The 23,428-nt window shown below is 40.6% G+C and overlaps 4 protein-coding genes and 1 long non-coding RNA gene across 5 annotated transcripts; 3 read left to right on the top strand and 2 right to left on the bottom strand.

Annotated features, from left to right (window-relative positions):
• Positions 1-1,459: 1,459 nt before the first annotated feature.
• Positions 1,460-3,334, top strand: LOC102194555 (zona pellucida sperm-binding protein 3-like). The gene is made up of 9 exons (XM_005740221.1): positions 1,460-1,546; positions 1,643-1,809; positions 1,886-1,989; positions 2,083-2,171; positions 2,249-2,429; positions 2,513-2,618; positions 2,701-2,786; positions 2,920-3,011; positions 3,079-3,334. The coding sequence occupies exons 1-9, from the start codon at positions 1,483-1,485 to the stop codon at positions 3,132-3,134; spliced, it is 945 nt and encodes a 314-aa protein (XP_005740278.1). The 5' UTR covers positions 1,460-1,482; the 3' UTR covers positions 3,135-3,334.
• Positions 3,335-4,753: 1,419 nt separating this feature from the next.
• On the top strand, positions 4,754-7,527 carry LOC102193581 (RING finger protein 212B). The gene is made up of 8 exons (XM_013912688.1): positions 4,754-4,861; positions 5,846-5,958; positions 6,082-6,135; positions 6,225-6,299; positions 6,970-7,076; positions 7,168-7,270; positions 7,355-7,383; positions 7,464-7,527. The coding sequence occupies exons 3-8, from the start codon at positions 6,127-6,129 to the stop codon at positions 7,525-7,527; spliced, it is 387 nt and encodes a 128-aa protein (XP_013768142.1). The 5' UTR covers positions 4,754-4,861; positions 5,846-5,958; positions 6,082-6,126.
• An 87-nt stretch (positions 7,528-7,614) lies between these two features.
• Positions 7,615-11,388, top strand: LOC106456315 (uncharacterized). The gene is made up of 5 exons (XR_001290462.1): positions 7,615-7,641; positions 7,722-7,785; positions 10,806-10,857; positions 10,991-11,021; positions 11,143-11,388. It is a non-coding gene; the product is annotated as an uncharacterized LOC106456315 (long non-coding RNA).
• Positions 11,389-11,540: 152 nt separating this feature from the next.
• homeza (homeobox and leucine zipper encoding a) lies at positions 11,541-16,648 on the bottom strand. The gene is made up of 2 exons (XM_013912721.1): positions 16,037-16,648; positions 11,541-14,842 (listed from the first exon to the last, which is right to left on the bottom strand). Exon 2 carries the CDS (start codon positions 14,813-14,815, stop codon positions 12,863-12,865), a length of 1,953 nt encoding a protein of 650 aa, XP_013768175.1. The 5' UTR covers positions 14,816-14,842; positions 16,037-16,648; the 3' UTR covers positions 11,541-12,862.
• A 1,092-nt stretch (positions 16,649-17,740) lies between these two features.
• On the bottom strand, positions 17,741-22,107 carry dhrs1 (dehydrogenase/reductase (SDR family) member 1). The gene is made up of 9 exons (XM_013912694.1): positions 21,951-22,107; positions 21,232-21,384; positions 20,886-21,029; positions 20,680-20,759; positions 19,566-19,698; positions 19,342-19,473; positions 19,181-19,250; positions 18,890-18,970; positions 17,741-18,335 (listed from the first exon to the last, which is right to left on the bottom strand). Exons 2-9 carry the CDS (start codon positions 21,373-21,375, stop codon positions 18,199-18,201), a joined length of 921 nt encoding a protein of 306 aa, XP_013768148.1. The 5' UTR covers positions 21,376-21,384; positions 21,951-22,107; the 3' UTR covers positions 17,741-18,198.
• Positions 22,108-23,428: the final 1,321 nt, after the last annotated feature.

Below are 23,428 nucleotides of genomic sequence, written 5' to 3'. Positions count from 1 at the left end.
GCGTATACGGACAGGACATGGCTGCAACAGACCTCCCAAATCCACCTTCGCTTTTATAGCCGTGGTCTCTCATCTTGATTACACGAAGTAATTTACAATTACAACTCTAAAATATGAATTACATCTGAAATAATCAATTACATGAAATAGAATGATTAATAGTACATTTCCCTTTTTTTAGGAAATGACCTGTATGTATCTGTATGGAATCAATAAAAGAATCAAATACATTATCTTTAGTTACATTGATAATATTTATTTATGGAAAAACAGTGGTAAAATATCGCTGTTGCTTTCGTATAAATGAAGCGGACATACCTGAGTGGCCGCGATCTAATCCTGTTTACATAAAGTAAGCCTGCTCCCGAGCAGGTTTACGCTTACGGATCTGTTGCTATGACAGCAAGTCCCGGATGAGCTTCGGAGATCACGCGAAATCGTCAACAATCAAATCCAGCTAACTTACTTAGCGAGGTACGAAGAACGGACCCCTGAAGTTGACTTGCATGTGTTCAGTTTCCTTGTGGATATTCTTGCTTCGTCCCACACTTCAAATGTGTGAGCGTTAACAGGTGTGAATAGTTGTCTTTCTCTATTAGCTCTGACTGGCTCAGCCCCTCTACAACCATGAATTAAACTGGATGGATGTTTTTCTGAGCTTGGTGATCAGTCTTGGTATAATATTTGACTGTATATGCGCACACACCCCCACCCCTCTGCTCCATATTGGAAAATTAAGGCTTTTCCATCTGAGAGGCATCCCTCTCATTTGGACTACACTGCAATTGACTTTACTGTCTCTTGCTTGTGCAGCTTTTCCTTGGGTCCTCACAGCCACCTGTTTTAGCTTCTCTCTGAGATTCAGAATTGATTTCAAAATCCCCCTGTTTGTTTAGTCATTCATGGTTTAACTCCTTCCTACATCTCTGACCTCTTAGAGCCCTGTGGTGCTCCAGGTCCCTCCAATCAGACCGTTAGATGTTTCAGACTGTCCCTCAATCTAGAGTTAAACTCAGACATTTTTTGCCCCCACACTGTGGAACAGCATTCCAACATTAAAACTAGATTTAAAACTTATTTTTATTCCCTGGCGTTTGACTCTGTCTGAGTTTAATACTAAAGCTCTCTGTGAGATGACGTGAAACAAGCCGGCTGTAAATGTTCCGGTTTTGTTTTCTGAATTTGACTGTCTAGATCTGAAATTGCCACATACTGATATAACATCTCGTTACCTTCTCAGACTACAGTACTACTGCTTTCATGATCGTAATGTGATGTGAAACTGACTAAACTGGACAAATATTAAGATTTGCATCATGTGACTCACATCACATCAAAATCAACTGAACTCTTTATTGCAAACACCTTGTTGCTGCTGCACCTGTAGCTGCGAACACACAGCAGGTGAACCTGGTTTTGTTGATTAGCCTGTAGTAAGAGAATAAAAACACCAGTGGCACCAGCACCAAGTGTTCAGTCATCATGGCCTCCCTTTGGTATTGTGTAGCTGTTTTGGGCCTGGTGGCAAGAGGTTCAGTAAATGCAGGTAATGTCTAAATGAGAAATGGCTTCTTTTTTAGAATTTAAGGGTAAGAATTTTATGTTTTTAATTATCCCCTTTGCTGCCTCCCTCTCTACTTAGACATGAAACTGGATTGTAAAGGTGGTTTTGTGACACTGGTGTGGACAGATGGTAGATCTCAGATGGACACTTCACTGCTCCGTCTGGGCAGCTGCTTTCCCACAAGCCTCACAGACAGGGAAGCTGTTTTCACTGTGGACTTCAATGACTGTAACTTCAGGAGGCTTGTGAGTAGCCCAGAACTATGTGCATGAAAGAACTGTCTATTCCTACAGGTTGGTGACTCATCTTTCCTCCCCACAGGTTACTGGCAAACGACTAATCTACGCCAATGACCTGACGTACATTACCCCACCTAATTCTGTCATCCCTTCGTACATTGACTTGATTGTCTGTGAATTTGAGAGGCAAGTGGACATGTTGTAACATGGAATGCTGAACAAAAAAGCAAATGGATGTTTAATAAAAAAAAATGCAACCTTTTAACCTGTTTCATGCAGGCCCAGAGATTGGTACCCCCTGGTTTATGAACCAGTGTTTAGTACCTATGGTTTAGAAGAACTAGTATTTCATATTGGACTCATGAATGGTGGGTATCTGAAAGTGCCTGAAAATAGAAGCAGTCCTAAACATTCCTGCGGCTCACCTTGTTCTGTGTAAATCTAGCTAACTTTTCAGGCCCTGCTGAATCTACAAGATTCCCTCTGGGCTCAATCATCGCCATCATGGCTAGCGTGGAGCAGCAGACCCATCAGCCATTGCTGCTACTCATTGATGAATGTGTCGCTGCCACCACACCTGAGTTGCAGCCTGAAAGTTCTCTATACCCATTAATCACCAACAAGGGGTAAACTTGTGCTATCAAGAAGCACTGACTTGGGTATTCTTGTTGACTAGACCTTGAAATAATCAGTTTCTCTTGAACCTCAGATGTCTTGTCGACAGTAAGAAATCGCGCTCAAAATTTGAACCCAGGCAAAAGACTTCAGAGATCCGGCTATCCCTTCAAGCCTTCAAGTTTGCTGTGGGAGGAGAGGTAAATGTCTTTAACTGCAAGAACTGAATGTAGGAAACGAAGCAGATTGTTGGTTAATCGTGGAATACTATACATCCTGCAGGTGTTTATTCATTGCAGCCTTGTGGCTTGGGATCCCAACGGACTTGGCAATACTAAGAAGGCCTGCCACTACATCAAAGATTATGGGTAAAACGCATATTACTTGACTCTGTAGTTTGTAGTATTGGATATGTTGTAGTTCAGCTTGAATGCTGAGCTATGACTAAATTGTCCTGGAATCGGCAGAAGCTCAGTGATTATTTCTTCCTGCCTACTTCAGTTGGGAGTTGCTTGACGACCCTACACACAGCAGTCTATGTGACTGCTGTGAGTCCAGCTGCAAGGCCAGAAAGACGAGGGATCTAGTGACAGGTATACATTTCTACATTTTTATAACTGTGCTCTTGCTGTACAGGACTCAACGCTGTTTTTTCCACAGGGAAGCATGGTGCAGTACAAAACGTAGTCCTTGGTCCACTCACTATCACAGATTAGAATGAGTCACTAAGGCAAGCTTCTCCTTGAAATAGTGGTACAGACATCCTCTTCTCGGACGGCTCTCAAGAATGGCTCCATCCATGTGACTTCAGGCTCAACTGAGGTTTTTAACTTCCAGGCTGTCGGCGCTTCTTTGCATTTCAGATCTGTGCAATTGTATCAAAGCTGCGTAAATAAATGACTCTCCTTTAAGTATTCATGGGTGTCTTTTAATTCAGTTATTCAAATGTACTGAGCGATCAATGTTCAAATACAAACTAGCAAAATCCAAAGGCATGCATTTTGCAACTAATGGGGCAACTAATTCTAAGAAAGCTGTAGGGGAGTTGACTAAAGACTCCAGTACATGGAATAAAAGTCACTATAAACGAGGCTTGTAAAATTTTATTTTTAAATATGCTATATGAATTCTAGGCAATACCACCAGCATACTTGAACTGCTGTCCACTCAAGAAGCAGCACTGACAGTCAATTTCACATGCTGTTGTGCAAATGGAATAGACAAAAGGTGGGAAATTATAGGCAATTAGCAAGACCTCCTAGGTTCTGCAGGTGGTGACAGCAGACCACTTCTCAGTACCTATGCTTTGGTCACTTTTGAATGCTGGAGGTGATTTCACTCTAGTGGTAGCATGAGCTGGCGTCTACAAGTGGCTCAGGTAGTGTGTGTGTGTGTCTCTGCTCAAACAATCAGAAACTGACTCATGTGCTCGCCAGAGGTAGCCTGACTGCCATTGGGTAGAGAGAGGAGATCATCAGAACACTTTGGAGACCATATGCTGGTGCAGTTGGCCCTGGGTTCCTCCTAATGTGAGACAATGCTAGACCTCATGTGGCTGGAGTGTCAGCAGTTCCTGCAAGAAAAAGGCATTGGTGCTACGGACTGGCCTGCCCGTTCCCAGACCTGAATCCAATTGAGCACTCTTGGACACGTCTTGCTCCATCCACCAACGCGACGTTGCACCACAGACTGTCCATGAGTTGGCAGGAACTTTAGCCCAGGTCTGGGGAATTCCTCAGGAGATCATCTGCCAGCTCATCAGGAGCATGCCCAAGCGATGTAGGGAGGTCATACAGGCAAGTGGAGGCCACACACACTGAGCCTCATTTTGACTTGTTTTAAGGACATTACATTAAAGTTGCATCAGCCTGTAGTGTGTTTTTCCACTTTCATACTGAGTGTGACTCCAAATCCAAACCTCCATGGGTTGCTAAATATGATTTCCATTGAAAATTTTTGTGATTTTGTTGTCAGCATATTCAACGGTGTAAAGAACAAAGTATTTAATAAGAATATTTCATTTATTCAGATCTAGGATGTCTTATTTTTGTGTTCCCGTTCTTTTTTGAGCAGTGTATTTCTAGAGAGATTCCTGGGAACAGAGGGCACTTACAAGTTTCACAGCGTCCCCGTGTTCCTCACGTCTTATTAATCGGACAGGAAATTCTTCCGAATATTTATAGCCAAACAGTGATTAAACTGGAGATGGTAGGCATGATATCCTTGACTGCTGTTTGAGAAGCAGAACTTGTGTATAGTAAATCCTAGCACGGTCTTATTCTAAACGTTTCCACTTCGGATCTTGGTTTGAAGAGAAAGTGTACGTGATACAGACTTCACGTACGTCACCATTCATTAGCCAATCACAACACAGACCGGGTTCCCGAGGCGGGGACTGCTGAGCTAACTGCTCCTGTGTCAAAGCAGTGGCTCCGTGTAGCAGGTAAGGTTAGAAAGACACCTAAAAAAAAAAAGGAAGCCAATATGAGGGTCCTTTCTTTTAGTGTTTTGCCAGTGTCCAGTGTTTCCAGTTGTTTGGCTGATTGAGCGCCGTTTTCTACAACTTAAGCTAATTAGCTAGCAAGCTAATACTTTGTGACAGTTTGAGTTTAACTTAGTTTTCAGTGAGTAAAGCCATTTTTTTAGCTTAATGTCAGAGTCACCTTTGTAGTGAGTAATTGAGGAAACTGAGAGGGATTCATTGAGAATATATTTTTAAATTACTTCTGTTCAGTATTTTTTTTAATGAAGGGATACAAATTGATAAGTTAATATAAAGACTGAAATATGCATTGTTAAGCTCGAATAAAATCCTGACGTCTCTCGTGAAAGCCTCTGCAGACTGAGTATTTTGATTAATAAAGTAAAAAAAAAAGAAGATTCCACTGTACACGCAGGAATGACGTTAAAGCATACACAGAAGGAAATAAAAAATCCCCTCAAAATGTTTTGTTAACCAACCACTCCCAGAAGAAAAACATGCTCTACCACAGTTGGACATGTTTCATCTGAAATTACTATTCTTGGGCTTCCTCTTCTCATGCTACTCCTTTTCCATCACCTTTTATCCTTCCTACCTTTGAACTCTGGTTTGGCTTTTATGTAATTATTTCATGTGAGTAATTTTGAGTTGTGTGCAAGACAACACATAAGTTCTGTTTCTAAGTTGGACTACCTGCAGCTACCAGTGTGTAATATGAGGACGGGAAAAAAAAAGCTGTACAAAAAGAGTGTGGTATAAAATTTTGCACTGATGGGGGTCTTGCAGATAATAAGATCGCAGCTGTTTTTTTAAGAGTCCCATGAAACTATTAAAGACAGGTGGGTGTGCAACAGTTTATTCTGGCTCAAAAGGTAAATAAGGGCCAGTAAACTGGGCAATAACCTTGTGTCTGTTTGATTGTTTTGTGTGTATGTGTGTGTTTAGGAAACACACAAAAATGGTCTGGTTCCACTGTAACCAGTGCTTCAAAAGAAGAGGATCCACGTTTGCCGCGTCCAGCTGTGGCCACGTTTTCTGTGAAGCATGCGTTAAATCAAGTGAGAGAGTTCATTTGCTTCTGAGCTGTAACTAGACTTCCTCATGAGTATGTCTCCACTGTGATGCAGTGCAACTCAAAGTTTGAGGCTGCTAAAACCCCTCCCCCTCCCCATCTGCTTTAGATCCGTGCACTGTATGTGGGGCCAGCTGCAGCTATCTGGCTATCAATGAGGTTGGTGAGTCTGACGTAATCAGAGCAGCTTACTGTTTCACTTTAATTCAGACATCCAACATTCTTTGTCATGTGGATGTATTTCTGCTTCAGATGAAGCCGCAGGAAAAAATGTTTTTCAACGACCCAGTGAAGCTCATCCAATCACGGCTAGAGCACATGTGTCAGGTCTGTCCCTGCCAGGCAGCATGCACTTCAAGGGATGATCTGATATTGTTGTGTTGGTGTTGTTCCCACATCATCATAATAAATGTTGTTTCAGGTTCAACATTGCAAGTGACCAATCACATTGTTGTGACGTAATACTTTTGCAAGCCAAGCCATTCATTCATTTATGAAATTCCAATGTTGCAAGGACAATATGTATAATGCTTACCGTTTATTAAAGAACAGCATCCTGAAATGCAAAGAATTCAAATTGCTGGATCGGCGGACAGAGGCGGTTTCTCGCAAGTTATGTAGATTTTTATTTACAGTGTTTTTTCCAAACCCGCAAAAGTATTACGTCACAACAATGTGATTGGTCACTTGCAATGTTGAACCTGGAACAACATTTATTATGATGATGTGGGAACAACACCAACACGACGACATCAGATCGTGCCACTTCAAGCCCCATTGCCTCTGTGCCTTTTAATTGTTATAGCGGGTTGTTAAATGCCAGTGTATGCAGTCAATTACTATTAACTTGGTATGTCATTAGCTACAGATTGAAAAATGAAATGCATCTCTCTGCTATGATTATTTGGGAATCTCTGAGCTATTGCCCACTAGTCAAACTTGATTTGTTCATTTTTCACAGAATTATCATTTAGTAACAATGTCTTCATGTTCCCAGATTGTCATCTTTCAGCAGATGCAGATGGAGAGAGTCATGGCACAATTCAAGCACAAGTCTGCTGAATTGGAAAGACGCCTTAAAGAAGTCACCGAGCAGAGTTACAGGTGATTTTAATGTCTGCTATTATTTCCTCTGTGGCAGTGTAAATAAAACCATCCAACCGCAGTGTTTTTCTTCTTCTTCTCTTATTCCAAGGCAACTCTCAGACCTGCAAAGAGAGAATGCTGACTTAAAAAAGCAGCTTTTAGAGGTGAAGAAAGAAACTATGGAATTGAAAAAGCCACTTTCACAATGGAGGGTAAGTCTTCAAAAGCCTAATTTTTAAAACAAGAGTACCAAAAAGATTCATCTGAATGAATTAGTGTCTTCTTTTGCTCTGCAGCTCTCTCCAGGACAATTTCAAACTGAAGGGTAAAAGTTCTTTTTCATTTTAACATGTTCACTTCATTTGTAGTTTTTAAATGAAGCAGTAATAACCCATTCATTTACAGAACTCAGAGGATGTCCCTCCCTGTGGCTGTCACCTCCCCAGGTAACCCCAGTGATTTGTGTTGATTGAAGTGTTACAGTTTGACCGCTGATGCTTAGTTTAATCGTTTCTGGTTCATGTTCATGTTGAGCTTGTGTTTTTCTTTTTTTTCTAGTTACGCCTCTTTCAAGAACCATGAGGTAAGCATCTTATTGTCATGTTGTAGTTGATTTCTTTCTTTGTATCATGTGACTGTTCAAATATGATATATGTGTGTCAGTCATATAGGCTCAGCAGAGTCCCAGAGGTGGAACATGCACAGAGGTCCTAGTCTCTCCCTCAATGTAAGTCTCCAGTTTTACCCAGTGTATTATTTTATTGAACCTAAATTTAATGACCAAATATATCCTAGTAAAATTTCATATAAATGTGTGCTCGCAGTGCACTTGTGAAGGAAATGCAGATCAAAAGTGAAAATATATCAAGACATGTTTGTCTTAAAAAATAACTGTAAGGTAAAAAGTATTAGATTGAGTTTGACAACTATGATTATATTATAATAATAATAAACCTATATAATACAACTATTATTATATATTTATTATTTTATAATTATTTGCTCTCCTATGAAAATTTACAATTTTTTTTAAATAATTTCCCAAGTGCTGTTAAACAAAGAAATGCATTTCTATCACAGCTTATTCAAACTTTCTAATTTTATTTAGGATCCCTACATTATTTTATTTTGCACACAGAAACACAATTACATCACAGACACCAAAAACTACCAGATCAGCATTATTACCTCTCCTTATAATAGCTAATAGTCAGTTACTCAGATAAATTGTATTTTATTTATATGGTACCAAATCACAAAAGTCACCTTGAGGCACTTTATATGCCGCGACTGATTGGAAATAAGGGGAGAAGGACGGGGCAAAAATTGCGCTGTGGAAGAGAGCCAGAGAGGAATAATGACTAATAATTAAATGCAGAGTGGTGTGCAAACACATAGTGAGGGGGAAAGGTGAGTGACGAAGAAACACTCAGCCCATCATGGGAAGCCCACCAGTGCAGCATAACGAAGGGAGGATTCTGGGTCACCTAATCCAGCCCTTACTATAAACTATCAAAAAGGAAAGTTTCAAGCCTTTAAAAAGGATTCTCAGAAAAATTTACTTTAAGCTCCTAAGACCCAGACTCTTTCATGGCATGCATTTTTAATATCTCTTTGCGATTTGGACTGATTGGGACATGATGAATGTAAAAATAAAGAATTATCTTTTTACCTGATGTAGTTTCTGAGAAAAATGATATGAGGACATTCGTTTTAAATTTCAATAGAACAGTGGCAGTATAATGTCCTTGTAAGTGGATATCAGGCCCTTGTAGAGCAAAATTTAGTATTGTGGTCTAGACCAGTGGTTCTCAAACTGTGGTACGCGTACCGCGTACCACAGTTTGGTACACAGAGTGGTACACTAGTGGTACTTGGGCTCTCTCTGGTGGTATGTGGGAAATCTCCCAGTTTTTTAAAGATTAAATAATATACCATTGTAGAGGTATGCAAAGATGACACGAAAGTTCCCGAGGCTCTTCTGGGAGCCGGAGCCAGAAGAGCCTTGAGAGCGGTGTATTTCGCTTGGGTGGGCGGATCCTGGAGGAGGGTCATCACACAGCGGGTAGACAGCGAGGCCACCACATGATGCTATTTCGTGTCGTCGGCTGAAACGCCACGAAGAGCAAAGTGAGCTTTGACGTGCACGAACCACGAAGGAGGTTCAGCAGCTTAACCGCCACAGCAAAAATTAAGACATACAGCTCTGCTATCACTTCCGACATAAATGAAGACAGAAAACTAAACAGCAGTGGTGTTTGTAGGGTTACTGAAGTTGAACTCCAGTAAATGGACCAAACTTCAGACAGGAGAACAACTGCAATATAAGGCTAGTCATTAATATACTGCTGCATGGGCTGGGCTGTCGTTACATCGTTTCATCGCAGGTTTCATCAGGTCTTCACTTAAAGATTGGATATCCCACCTGCTGTGAATGTTTTAATACAGTACAGTTGTTATTATTATCACTCGTCACATCCTGTTTATGACAGTTAAAATAAATAACATTCATATAAGAAATAAAATTGTCTTGTGTAAACTGTATGTGGTGTTAAATAGGCCTATACTACTGTACTTCAATTTCGGCCGTAAGGGTGGTACTTCAAGAGCCATATATTTTATGATGTGGTACTCACTGACCAGTGGTTCTCAAACTCACAAAAGTTTGAGAACCACTGGTCTTGACAACCCAAAATGTGATGTCTATATATGTGGATGCCAGGTCCTAGTAGGTTAAATTTCATAGGAGAGCTAATAATTTGTTCTCATCTGTTTCGTAAATAATGTTGAATGCAGTCAGCTTTGTGAGCATTTTCAGGCACCAGCTTTAACTGCCAAGCAGCAGTTTCTGTTCTCAAGGCATAAACTTACCATCTTCATCATCAACATCATCTTTAGGGTTTACACAAGTGTATTTCAAGCCCAGCTGGGCTTAAATTAACCCCCTTCCTTGTTTTAAACATCACGGATTTGAGCTACAACTGTTAATAAACCTAATGTGTTGTCTCATCTACTGTCACCACACAAATAAGAGCTGCCTGGAAGGGTTAGTTGAACTATGAAGCTAAAAGGCACAGCTTAAAAGCGGGTTTTCTACTTTCTGTGTCCCTGAGTCTTGGGACACTTAGGTGTCTGTGACATACAATAAGCACGAGGGTCCACATGCCTGTCTGTTTTTTGAGGGGGGGTTTCTGTGTCTGTGGAGACTCATCTGTGGAGAATTTACATTACTATGCATCAGGCACACGTGTGCCCAGATGTAAAGCAGGAATGTCTAATCAGCTGTCGTTTCTCCAGCTGTCTGTGCCCACAGCCGACTATAAACCAGGCAGTCACACTTAATGATCTAAATGTTTTTGCTTGTTTGTTTGTTGTTGAATTGTTTTGGGGTTTGTTTGTTTTTTGTTTTTTTTTTTGGGGGGGGGGGATTATGTGTTTGAAATTACTAAAGATTTGACTAAACCTGTGAACATATAAGTCTGTCTATGGACCTGTACGCAATTGTTGAAGTGGCTGAGTTGCTGATAAAATAAGGGAATGGTGTTTTCCTTCATGGTACCTCCATGATAAAAAACGAGCTTCCTTGAGATATAAAACCTGAAAGTTTTTTTTCACTCATTACCAAAAATCAGCTTTAACAAGTACATCAAGTATTTTGCTATTAAAACTACTGAAGGTTCCATTTAGAATGTTGAAGTTACAAAATTAAAAACCAAAGGAAACTTTCTTGTGCTTGTCTTTTGTCAGACTCCTGGATCAGCTGCTTCAGTTTCCAGCCATAGTTCTCTTCATGAATACAGTAAGTGTGGCTGCAAACACACTCTTTTAGCTCTGCCATGGATGCTGTGATCAAACTGGAAAATGTGCTGTATCAAATTGGATACTGTGTGCCTCCAATCCCCAATCAAAATCTTTCTCTTTGTTTTAAAAAGGAACACCTACATCATTAAGCACACCTACCAGGTGAGGGAAAAGTTACCTGGCAGCTACTTACAAATTCTAACTTTTATCAAACATTGTAGCAGATTTATAAAAGCTTTTGATATTTTCACATGTTACTGAGTCAGTTCATTTTCATCCCCAGAACCCAGACTCCTGGTCTTTTACAGTTCATAAGTGGATTATCAGTTCAGTCACCTAGGCACTGATTAAATGTCTATTTACACCCCTGGATGCGTTCATTAGTTGAGATTTGTGCATTAGGACTATGAAATTGTTGTGTGGTTTTGCCCTGATAACAAAAAAGGCATGTATACATTGTTTTACTTTTAATGGAAGTTGATATTACTATGTTGTTCTGTTAAGGAATTAAACTGACAACTTAGTTGGAGTCATCGTAATCTTTCTGCAAGTACACTGCTGATGCATTAATTTCACGTGGTTCACACTCACAACAAAACTTAACATGGATTAAAAATAAATAGTCAGATATATTCATAGAGTACATTGAACAACAACAACAAAAGACTTTGCACACAGTTATAAAGGTCAATGCTTTACTGGTTTCCAGTGACACAAATGTGCAAATAAGAAGTTTTCCAACAAGGGGGGAAAAAAAAAAGAGAACATCAACCAAGGAGGACACTACATGTTATGAACATTTCCCCAAAGTATGACACATTAGCTTTTTCCTGACTAACAGGATGACAAAACAAAGTGATGCACACTGCCTCGTAACATTTCCAGCCTTTGTCCAGGCATTTCTAAGAAACTAAACGGACTCTGTTTAAAGCCCACTTCATTCTTGGTATGTCAACTAAAACATTTTTCATCTCTCAAACACAGCCATGAAGGAAATAACTAATAAATACATAAACTGATAAGACAATTTGATAATGCTTGGGTTATGAATAATAATGTTATCTGAAAAACAAAACTTCTTTGGATTACACAGTACTGTTTTTGTCTATATTATAAACCTGAAAGTTAACTACTAAGACAGAATAGGGGTGGGGGGTGGAACCAAAGAAAAAAACAAAACAAACCCAAAACTGAATCAATGAGTGGGTTGGTGTTTGTATGCCATTGATGTGTCTGCTGCTTCTTAGTACTGTTGACTGTTACTGTCACAAAGGTGCACTTGTATGCAAGCTATTTATTTACTAAGAATTACAGCAGAGAGACTAAATGGATATTGAGGAATGTGTTTCAAAAATACGCTGTAGCTATTAAATTTAGCTGTATTTTCTGTAACTTAAAAAGAAAAGTGAGGAGTTTAAAAGTATCAAGAACAACACTGTACAATTAGGAATTTATGTTCTGTGAAATAATTGGATTTAATTAACATAACGGCAGCAGGATCATAAACCAAAGTGCAAGACGTCAATTTAAAGTGTGCATGTCCAGTGTGCTTTTCATGATGAGGACTTGTTGGCTATAAAGGAATGGTTACACACAGTGATCAGTCAACAAATTTGTCAATGTAGACATTTTATGGAGCAGTAGGTTGTTTGCTACAGTCAGGTACCAAATGTACAACCAATTTAAATTATAAAACTACATAATATACTAGAAATTCTGTAGTGATATCTAAACAAAAATAATAAGCTCAAAAAATAAAGCAAACCAGTGTACAAGTTGCTGCGCTATTTACAGTAATGTAGGCAGCACAATGGTATTTCAAGTCCAAATATATTAGGGAAAGCAGGGAATGCAGCACATATAAAACACAAACCTCACTTTGGGCTTGTAGTGGGAAGACTGAATGTTACAAACCTGCTCAGTTAAAGCAATATTAACCAAAGTAATATTTATGCTTCATGGTGCAAATTATTTGAAGAGCACCTCAACTTGTAGAAATGTTATTAAGTAACAACAATAGATTCCTGCTCAGTTTCCCCAACGTCCTGAGCTGCAAACCAATCCCGCACCTGCTGGTAGCTCATTCTCGATTTCTTGCATAGAGAATCAAGGTCTTTTTCATGTAGTGTGCCATTTGAAAGGTAATAGTTAACCAATGGCTGGATATCTGGGGAATCTGCACTCCTTCCATTTGCTTGAGATTTTCGTTTACGGCTACCCCCGGGCCGAGAGGCTGTTCCACTTCCGTTTGTTAAACCGCAGCTGCTTTGCTGGGAAGCCAGCTCTGCCAAGAACTGATCACGGACCCCCTTTACCCAGCGCAGCTGGCCATTTTTGACAGCATAGCGTGTGTCCCCAAACCACTGAATAACATCTGCCCGCGGCAAACCAGTAAGCTTAACAAGTTCAGTGTAGTCTTCACTCTTAGGCCATTGGCAACGCAAGAAATGCTGCTTTAACACATCCAACTGCTCCTTGGTCTTTCTTGGTCGCCCAGCAGGAGTGAGGGCAGGGGATGTAGATGTGGAGGGACTGGTTTTGGCTGACTGGCCTAGCTTCTTTGATGTGGTGATTTTGTTTGAAAATGGTTTGTTAGGTGAGACAGACAATGGTGGGCTGTCTGAGGGGGAAGAATAAGGAGAGTATTTGGATATACTTAATGGTTCCAGGGGAACATCTGGCTCAATCTTGCAAGTCTTTGTCAACTGTAAGGGTCGTTCATCACACTGTTCCTCATCTTTGAAAGTGTCTCCTTCCCCTGAAAGATCCTCAATAACATCGTGCCCTTGTGCCTCAAGAACCCTTTCCCCAAATGCCTCCAGGCTATTTGACAAAAAGGTCTGGAAGAAGTGTGAATTTCTAATCCCATTGCTACGTGCTGGCTCATGGCCTTTCGCCCCATTCAGCTGACGAGACTTTTGAGTAATAAGTGGAAGAGGCTGAGACTGTTGATCATGTTTACTTCCCACAGCAGCTTGCTGAGAAAAGTTCTGGGCTGCTGCCAGGCTTCCTCGACCGACGCGCAGCTGGTAACGACTGTCACTGAACCATTTACGAATGTCGTTACGGCTCAGCCCCGTTTCTTCCTGCAAGCGTCTAAGCTCTGCCTCTGCAGGCCAGTTCTCTCTTAGAAAACTTTTGCGAAGGGCAGCAAGCTGAGCTTTAGACTTTTTGTAGCGTCCATGGCGGTGCTGTCGTGGAGAAGAGTCTGAAAGGTCAAAGGAAACATCGGCTGCTGGCGTGTCTGCTGGTGGGTGGTAGAAGTACGAATCCTGAGGCGGTGGGAGGGTTGAGCTGAAACACGGTGTGCTGGATTTGGCTGGCTTGTATGAATCTAGTGACTCACACTTTGGGCCGTTTGTCTGAGGTGGGTAGTTAGAAAGAGCACTCCCCTCTTCTTCACTATCCTTGTCTTCAATTATCAATTCCTCATAACTTGTGTTGTTTTCCATTTTGTCTTCCTCATTTGTTTCAATTGAGTCATCACAAAGCTCCGGCACTGCCAGCTTTCGCCGTGTCTCCTCAATTTCTTCCGAGGACCAGCTAATTCCATATTTAATTCTCTGCACCATAAACCACACTTTAACTTTGTCCAGTGGCAAGGCACAGACCCGGGCTAGAGCGCTAACCTCCCGAGACGACGGGTAGGGAAATAAGTTGAAGGCTTTGACCAGCTCTGGGATGGTGTCGAGTTCACGGGTCTGATCAGACTGTGTCCATACCAGTTTCAGTCCCTCTGACACTAGAGGCAGGCACACAACAGAGTTGTGGTTGGTGGTGAAACTAGCCACCCCACTTGTGTTGCTTTCAGCTGAGCAGGGAGAGTCACGCAAATCCTTGGATGAGCATTTGGATTCAAGGTTTTCTTCACATTCTGTCTTTACTTTTTCTTCTAGCATCTCCTTCATGTCCAAAGGTAGTCCATGTCTGCCGTTATGTTCAGTGTATGTAGCCATCTGGGCTATCAAAATGTGTGCTTTCACCTAGAAAAGAATCAGAAACCATAATTTAGTATTGTGCTTTTCCCAGCTGCCAAACTGTTTAAACTAAAGACGAGATCATCGCAAAAGGAAGGCCTACGTCCTCTCAAGAGTACAGACTCAGATGTTTTAAGATCGCCATGTTCTCATTCATTCTCAAAGTCAATTATGGGACAGCTGCCACCCCCACCCTGCTCTCCTTATTCTGAACTCTCAATGAAACTAGTGGTACACTCTATCCAGACTGGGTCTCCCCTCCCCCAGAGTGTGATGGCTGACTTTTGTTTTGTATGAGTGGGGGGACTGGCCGCAAAGGGTGGGGGCAGAATGAGCAATCCATCACAGTCTGCTTTCTCGCCCCTTCCCACTCAGGCTTTGTTCCACTTCCAAGTTCTCAGTTCGAAGAGATAAGTGTAGCCTCTTCACAAAGGCAGCCACCAAAACATTTGCATTGTCGTACTCGAGTCTAAGTCCAGACACACTATTAACAATCAAATATTCCTAGTTAAAGTAGTTCTAAGGTGATTAATACCATTATTAGCAAATTGCTTTTAAGCAACAGGTGTTGCTTCCAACTATTCACAAAAGCTTCTATTACATACATGAAACAGTGATTCAGTATAAGTGCTAGACCACTGTTTGACATTTTGTCCCACTGCAGTCTTTATTCAATTATATCAATCAGGGGTGGAGACACCTCACAACGTACAGTTTCATAATATGAAGGCTACTCTTAATTTGGAAGGCTCTAATCTTTATTTGGAAGAGCAATAGTTGCGCATTTAGTTGCGAGGTTACGCCACTGCCGGCGATTAGGTCGCCTGAACCACAAAAGAAATGCTGAAGTGTAACACAAACATTAGCTAACAATTATGGAATCACTGAATTACTCATTGGTGGTAGACTAAACCCACGGGGATGAGATCATGTGGCGACCCCCACAATCTTTTTTTTTAAAAATATATATTTCATGTCTTACTCATCCCCCTACCCGCTAAACCGTTGGGAGTTTAGACACCATGTTTTTGTTTTCGCGGAAGAAAAAGCTCCAAAAGTTCAAAAATGTTGACCGTGTCAGCTACAATAGCAGTCCAGCGTCTCCCCCCCTCTTTATGGCGTACTAACTAAAACGCTTCACACTGCACAGGCGCACTTCGTCGTCAGACACGCTTCAGTGAAACATAAAAATAAACTTACCAAAAAATGCCAAACAAGCCCTTTTTTTTATTCCCGAGGTCCGTTTGAGCGAAAGGAAAAGCCAAGAAAATCAGGTTTCCCCCCTGGCACCTCGCTTTATATGGCCGAAGTTTAAAGGCAGAGCTGGGAAACGATACCGTCCGTCCGTTTGTTTGACCCTTGTCTTATTTATCAAGCACCTCGACGGATTACGGTCAGGATACAAAGATCCGAGGCGACCAAGTTTGTCGCGTTTTCTAGGAGTTCAGTCGTCGGCTAATTCCTGCCGAAGACGGCACAAAGCTCCAATCCGTGAGACTCTCAATCCGAGCCGCCGTTATTTCGTGCCACTCGGTCCTCCCGTTGTTGCTTTTGTTCTTTAACTGTGAAGTGGTTCCCCTGTCCGGCCAGATCGAGGCGAGGCGGAGCTGAGGACCAGGAAGACCAGAAGGCCCAACTGACTCTCCAACAGTGACGGCGGGGTGTGGGTGTGCCAGTCCATGAAAAGCAGGCCTTGGATTGGAGGGAGGAAGCGCCTGTATAATATATCACTAACAGTAGGCTAAACAGTTTCACGTCAACCACCCATCAGAGCTCCCCTCCGCCCTCCCGCTGTCCTAAGCGGCCGACAAAAATTTGATGTGATTTCCGACTACAGTCATGTTGGTAAATTTGATCATTTGGTCATCCATCAAGTCTCCCCGCCTGACTTGGAGTACTTCTCGTCAGCATCTTTTTTTGTTTGTTTTCTCTTCCAGGAACTCCCGTTAGGAACCGGCTCTTTGATCCTGGTTTTACAAACTATTTAGAATCCTTACCTTTGGCCATCTGTGGGTTTACAAGTTAACGAAACACAGAGAAATGAAGTAGAACAGTTCACTGAATATTTAATATTTAGTAAACACAACAACTCGCATTGCACAGACTTGATTTCGGTATATATATTTTTAAAGTGGCTCTGTGTGAACTCGCAAACTAACAACAGAAGTAAGGGTTTATCTTACTGATGTACACGTGTTTGAAGTTCTTGAGTTCATGGTCTACACTTATCTCTGAACAGCTGTCACGTTTCACACCTCTCATGTTTTGTGACTTCACCTTGTAACACTGTTGTGTTAATAAAGTCTGTCCACAGATGAAATTCACAGAAACACTGTTCAACATTCTCAAAACCATCTTTGTGATACTTGCAACTGCAGACAAGTTGGAAGTACACAGCTCTGTGGTATCAGTCCTTGCTTAGGGAAGTCCTGCTGTGAAATCTCAAGCTGTGCATTTCTAGGCATCATGAGCACAGGATGGATCTGACTGTGAAATTTAGGGAGATTGTTTGTTCTTTGGCTAATGACGAGTCAATCACATTTTAAAAACTAGCTTGTCCTGCTCTGTGATTCTACTGGGGACCATGAGAGTGTTGACATAGGCACAGAGCAAGGGAAATAATGGCTGTATTACCATAGAATATCACAGGAGGTCTTGTTTTTCTACATGTAACAGTTGCCCCCTCTTGGTTATTAGAAAGAAAGGCATTTCCATATTGGCTTCACTTGTCAGACCTGGAAGCATGAATATTATAAAAGATGGGCATAACTGCTAGATCGGACAAGTAAAGCCAAGATAACTTAAGCCTTCATTCTTTTAAATGTCTGCAAAGTAAAAAATCTTCAATTTAGATTTTTTTCAATTTTGATATTTTGAAAAAACAAAACAAAACAAATAAACAGCAACAGGTTAGCACTCATTTATTTAACTGGTTGTTATTTAGCCAGCCAGGTGCAGTATTAGCAGTACTGTGTGTCCAGAATACGTAATACAGTTTTTATAAAATGCAAAAATAAGTGTTTTTGTGTTTCTGAAATATCATTCGTAGCTTCGTAATATATAAGAAAACCATAATATGTAGTTATAATAAGACATTCAGGTTTTCACATTGTGTCTTCATCTGAGGAAAATTATACAGGGACATCCTTTGTGTTTACTTCATTTACCTCCACCACCACAGAATCACAGTCATTAAGTACTTACACAGGGGTGTGTGTTTGTGTGTGTGCACATATGTAAAATGATAAACATTCCTTTAAAAAAAAGTGCTCATCTTAAGTCTTTCGTCACCCTTCAACTGTTAGTAAACAAAATGGCGACTGCAGACAACACTGCCATTAGAGAGTTTATGTAGGAAATCTTTAGAACCGGCTGAATGCCAGGGTCATCACGAAGCGTGGCACACGTACGAATGAGGGCACGGCAACCGACAGCCAGGACAGGTACGGGACCTGGGACAGGAGGTATTTAATCGAAGTGTAATCAGCTACACTTCGCCCTGTGGGTAAGCAGACAATAAGTTCAGAGTACGGTTCTTAATAAACTTTATTAGACCACCAATATTTAAAAGTCTGTCTAAAACTTGCTTAAAACAAATAAATTATGGTATCTATTAAGAAAATAACAAAATAATTCACGTGTTTATTCCCAAATTTGAGCCGCTACACTGGGTTTCTCTGAGAAATGAATCAAGCATAACATTCAACCACTAAAACTAATTTTCCCGTTTAAGGATGTTAGTAAATAACTGTAATTTGGCCTGTTAATCAAAAAATAATAATGTGCTTTACATTTTTTTCTGATTTTTGTAAAACAGTACACTTGAAAGTTAATGGACAACAACAATAATTATATTTTAGCATTACAAATATAATTTCGATTAAAGAGCTTGTGCACACTGGTGGATTGACCATACATTCAAAATTATTTTGCTTATTACCAGTACTGATATGTTAGAGCAACTGGGACATAAAGCTTGCGTAATAGATTTGTTAAGCGCCAAGTAGTGAAGTTTAAGATATTCAAATCTTAAAAAAGAAATCACAAATTTACCATCGACATCTTTTATTCCATAGCGTCTTGCCAGATCAGAAGTCATGAGTATTTTCCCAGTCAGTGACATCAGATTTTTATCTGTCGAGCAAAAAGGAAATCAAAATATGGTTTCTTTGCGTGCACTTAAAAAAGCATTTTCAAAATACTCTTGAGAATTCCTCAGCATTTAAGGTATCTGTTTCTTAGAAACAATAACTCCCAGAAAGACATTTTAATGTCCATCAGGGGGGTGTTGGTGTCTATTTAACAGTCTCACTGTGAGGTGAGCACCAATTTCTGAAGTTGTACCTTTTGCCATGTTAACAATGCACTTCCCGCTCAGTTCTGTGGTTTCTCCATCAGCAAAAACGTTTTTAAACTGTTGGGGAGAAAAAAAAGCAAAAAACACAAGTTTAGCTTACAATTGAAGCAGCAACCAGAAAAAGGAGTTTTCATTACAGGGAATCTACCTTAGACGGTGACTCTTTCGCCAGTATCAACTGAGACACCAGTTCTGTTTTTACCGCTCCTGGCCACAGGCTGACAGAAGCTACACCTCTGCGGCGTAGCTCGATAGCCATGTCTGATGCCAGTCTGTCGCACTGGAAACAAACCACAAAAAATAAAGGCCTTTAAAACAATCAGAAAGTAATATCAGTAACACATGTTATACTTGATCAAGAAGACAACTTACAGCAGCTTTACCAACACCATATGGCACATTGAAGAGGTACCGCATCCCTCCAAAAGAAGAAATGGTCACTATCAAACCCCGACCTTGAGCCACCATCAACCGGGCTGCGTAAACTGAGAAAAAATAGTGCCCCCTGCCAGATGTCGAAAAACTTAAGTAAGTCATATAATATTTCTACCATTTACTTTATTTCAAAACATTTCTAGGTTGGATTGTGTGCATCATGTGATCTCCTGCTGAATTTGTAAGTTTGCTCACTTCCAAAGAGTTGAACAGTATGGTAGTGGATCATGTAGTGGATCATCTCAAAAGACACCAAGAACACCAATGGTAACACACTATGCTGTAATGAATTGAAATCTGCCCTTCTCAAGAATGCACATGAACAGGCCCTTAATGAGTCTAATAAAGCTTGGAGGAAGTACTGTAGTCAGATGAAACCAAAACTTAAGGTCTCGTTGTGTTTGGAGGAAGAAATATAAGGAATATGACCCAAAGAGATGGTGACCAATGGTCAAAAACACAGAGGTGGAAAGATTATGTTTTGAGGCTGTTTTTCTGCTAAACATGCAACACAATTTCACTGCAATGAGGGGCCAATGGACACGACCGTGGACTGTAAAATCCTGAATGAGAACCTCCTTCCCTCAGACAGAACACTGGAGATGGGTCATGAAGGGTCTTCCAGCATGACAATGATCCAAATACCACCAAGCCAACAAAGGAGCGGCTAAATAAGAAGCTCATTAAGGTCACGTAGTGGCTTAGCTAGTCGCCAGATCTCTGAGCTGAAGCTCTGAGTTGCCAAACAGAAGTCATTTGTGTAAAGAGAAGTGGGCCACAATTCCTCCTGAGATGCATGTATACCTGGTGATTGCCTACAAGAAACATCCTACTGCTGTGCTTGCCAACGAGGATATCTCCACCAAGTACTCAAGTTTTGTTTGAGGATCAAATACTTATTTCATTTAATGACCTGCAAATATTATTAATAATATTAATATATAACTTTTTTTTTCTAGCATCTGTGTATTGGCCAGTTGTTACATGATAGAATGCCGTTTGCTCACAATGAGTGAGTTATCTCATGATTAAACACCCAAGCACACAGTACCTGAGACCTGCGTTGTTGATGGAATCCCAAATAGAAGGCTCAGTTTCCCAGAACTTCTTACCCATGTTCTCAAAGATATCCTGAAACAATACCACGTGTTTTGTTAAAGTAAAGCACATATGTCATTTCATTCACGCAGATTTACTCCATATTAGGTGCTTCTGAAATAATTCTACCAGGAAATGATAAAGCATTAGTGATCCAACCTGTACTCCAGAATAGGCATTATTAACCAGTATATCCAGTCTGCCGTTGTGTTCCTGTCTAATTTGCTCAAACAGTCCTTGAATGTCGGTCTCCTTTGAGGAATCGCAGATAACTGGTACACAGTTCCCACCCCTTTCCATCACCTGTGTCAACAGTGAAGAAATAATAACATAGCAGAACGAGCCAACACTTTAGCTGCAACACTGATATGGGACATGAGGGGAGGATCTGCTTTACTTCGGAACTTACTCCACTAATCACAAATGAAAGCCACGATGCAATAAGCTGCATTTAAAAATGCCTTCCTGTCTAATTATTAGAAGACTCCAAGTGTTAAAAGCCCACCTGTGCAGCAGTTTGCTTCAGAGTCTTCTCCTGGCGTCCTGTGATGTAGACTGTGGCTCCTGCTTCAGACAGCTGTAGAGCTATTCCTCTGCCAATGCCCCGGGAGGCACCAGTTACTACGCATACCCAGCCAGACAGGGACATCTTCAGTGTCTGGAGGAGCAGTAATAACACCATATACAATCAGCAGTGAGATCCATTACACCATGTGAGCAAAATACCCAACATGAAGGGTTACATGTGATCAAAAGTCAGCTGGAACTTTAAAAGGCGTTGCAACATGATTGCATAATAGAACCATTGTCCAGAGTTTATCTGGAAGTAAGAGCAGTGACATCATTCCTTACATGAGTGTTTTAGGTCCAGTCAGTGTTACACAGCATTTTGCATAAGAAGTTTACAACCAACACTGATGATCATAATAGATAATCACTCTGATATATCTGCAATAAGTTAAAAGACTATTTACACAAGGATTACATGAACTTTACCCTGATAGCACAATAAAAATCTAACAACGAAGCTGATGTTGATTTTACCAGAGGAAAGTTCAACACGATGTCAAAGCGCTTCTAACTGACGTGCATTAACATTATATGTAACGCGCTCGCTGTCACGCTATCTCAAATCATGAGTGTCAGTCCTGTGCAGTTATTTAGCAGGGCACATAGTTAAAAAAAAATAAAAATAAAAATAATAAATAAACCGAAGCCGCTCACCTGTACAAAATGATACCGTCCAACACAGCACGCGCAGGATCTGGTTTGTCAGGTCTCAATAACAACAGGACAAGGAAATGTATGAGCGATAGTACCGCAGCTCGTCGGGACTGCTTTTTTATGTTGCCGTAGAGACTCAACTCTGCAATAACCAGGGTCAGTCTACTGTAATATCGCGAGAAGATGACAGACGAAAAAACGAATGCAAGCGGATTCACTGGTACTAACTTCCGCCTTCGTTCAAGTCCAGGTTCCCCAGAATACGCTCGCCGCGCACTACTTTAGTATATTTAGTACATATGACGGGACAGTACGTAAAATATTTGTCATATTAGTGTTTTGATATGCCAAGGAGAGTGCAATATTAGGTCTGCAATTTTTAAAAACTCCATGAGCCTATCTGATTATTGTGATGAGCAACAACACTCACAAAACACGACTTATGACGATATACATACAACAAAACACATAACTAGAGTCAAACTCACAGAAACTCATACCCACATAGGAGATGGAATAAAGAAAGAATAAATTAAGTTGTTGAATTTTATGCAGATCCCTCACGATTTAATTCTGTTCATGATAGAAACATGCAATTCTTTTGTTCAAATTACAAGTTAGGCTCTTGTAAATGTAACAGTCACCCATTTAGGCCTCTGGTCGCTTCTCTGGGAAGCGCCCGTATCAGTGAACCACATCGATGGAAGCAATAACCTCAAACGATGTTTGTCTCTTTCACAGATGCAGTTTTGCAGATTTCTTTTACTTTGGTGTGAATGTTCATATCCGTTTATCTCTGCCGTGCTGTACTGCTGCAGATTCCATTCCATTCATTTTCAGATACTTACAATAATCCTATAAGTAATCAAAGTAATCCGTACTTTGATCCATACTTTGATTTATTTTGTTAGTTTTGAACGTGTTGACTAAGACACAGATTATGTTATCTTCCACCTCACACAGAGACAGCTCACTAGTGGTTTTTTTGGTTTATCTGGTTTACCACTCTAGATCAGTGTGCTGGAGAAGTCCCTCAGTGGTTAGACCCACAAGAGCTAGAATGATTCATACTAATGTTTAATTTTGTTTTCTCTTGATAATTCAGTTTACGTGTTTGCTGTTAAGTCATCGACAATGGAAGTTTGCCTTTACCTTCCATGCTATGATGGAAGTTCACAAAAGTTAGCTTCAAGACACGTTGCAAGGAAAGGAGTTTTCTGCAGGAAATGCTGCTGGTAGCTGTAAATAACTAAGGTAACACTTAAAACTGCATATCTGAAACATAAAAAGGCCACGCTGCAGCTCACTCTAGCGCCATTGTGGTCAGATAATAGATTTGTAGATTTCTGGTTTAGTTGGTGTCACACAGTGGAAATTTGTATTTATCTTGTATATTGTTTTTATTCTGATTTTTAGTGTTTATTTATGAGTGTTTTATTTGCATGGTTTTATTCTGTTTCTATTGCATGGTTTTTAGT

Source organism: Pundamilia nyererei, unplaced genomic scaffold, assembly GCF_000239375.1.
Source record: "Pundamilia nyererei isolate P.nyererei 1_Seehausen unplaced genomic scaffold, PunNye1.0 scaffold00098, whole genome shotgun sequence".
Taxonomy (NCBI): domain Eukaryota; kingdom Metazoa; phylum Chordata; class Actinopteri; order Cichliformes; family Cichlidae; genus Pundamilia; species Pundamilia nyererei.
The sequence above is the reverse complement of the archived record's forward strand: the minus strand, read 5'-3'. Positions and strand labels throughout refer to the sequence as shown.

Bases quoted from the DNA above. Each gene is read 5' to 3' on its own strand.
- LOC102194555 (XM_005740221.1), top strand. From the start codon at position 1,483: ATGGCCTCCCTTTGGTATTGTGTAGCTGTTTTGGGCCTGGTGGCAAGA. The intron at 1,547-1,642 runs GTAATGTCTAAA...CTCTCTACTTAG, and splicing joins AAGAGGTTCAGTAAATGCAG to ACATGAAACTGGATTGTAAA. The intron at 2,172-2,248 runs GTGGGTATCTGA...GTGTAAATCTAG, and splicing joins TCATATTGGACTCATGAATG to CTAACTTTTCAGGCCCTGCT.
- LOC102193581 (XM_013912688.1), top strand. The intron at 7,271-7,354 runs GTAAGTCTTCAA...TTTGCTCTGCAG, and splicing joins AGCCACTTTCACAATGGAGG to CTCTCTCCAGGACAATTTCA. The intron at 7,384-7,463 runs GTAAAAGTTCTT...ATTCATTTACAG, and splicing joins GGACAATTTCAAACTGAAGG to AACTCAGAGGATGTCCCTCC.
- homeza (XM_013912721.1), bottom strand. From the start codon at position 14,815: ATGGCTACATACACTGAACATAACGGCAGACATGGACTACCTTTGGAC.
- dhrs1 (XM_013912694.1), bottom strand. From the start codon at position 21,375: ATGTCCCTGTCTGGCTGGGTATGCGTAGTAACTGGTGCCTCCCGGGGC. The intron at 19,474-19,565 runs GTAAGTTGTCTT...GTTTGTTTCCAG, and splicing joins ATGGTGTTGGTAAAGCTGCT to TGCGACAGACTGGCATCAGA. The intron at 18,971-19,180 runs GTACAACTTCAG...TTTGCTCGACAG, and splicing joins CATTGTTAACATGGCAAAAG to ATAAAAATCTGATGTCACTG.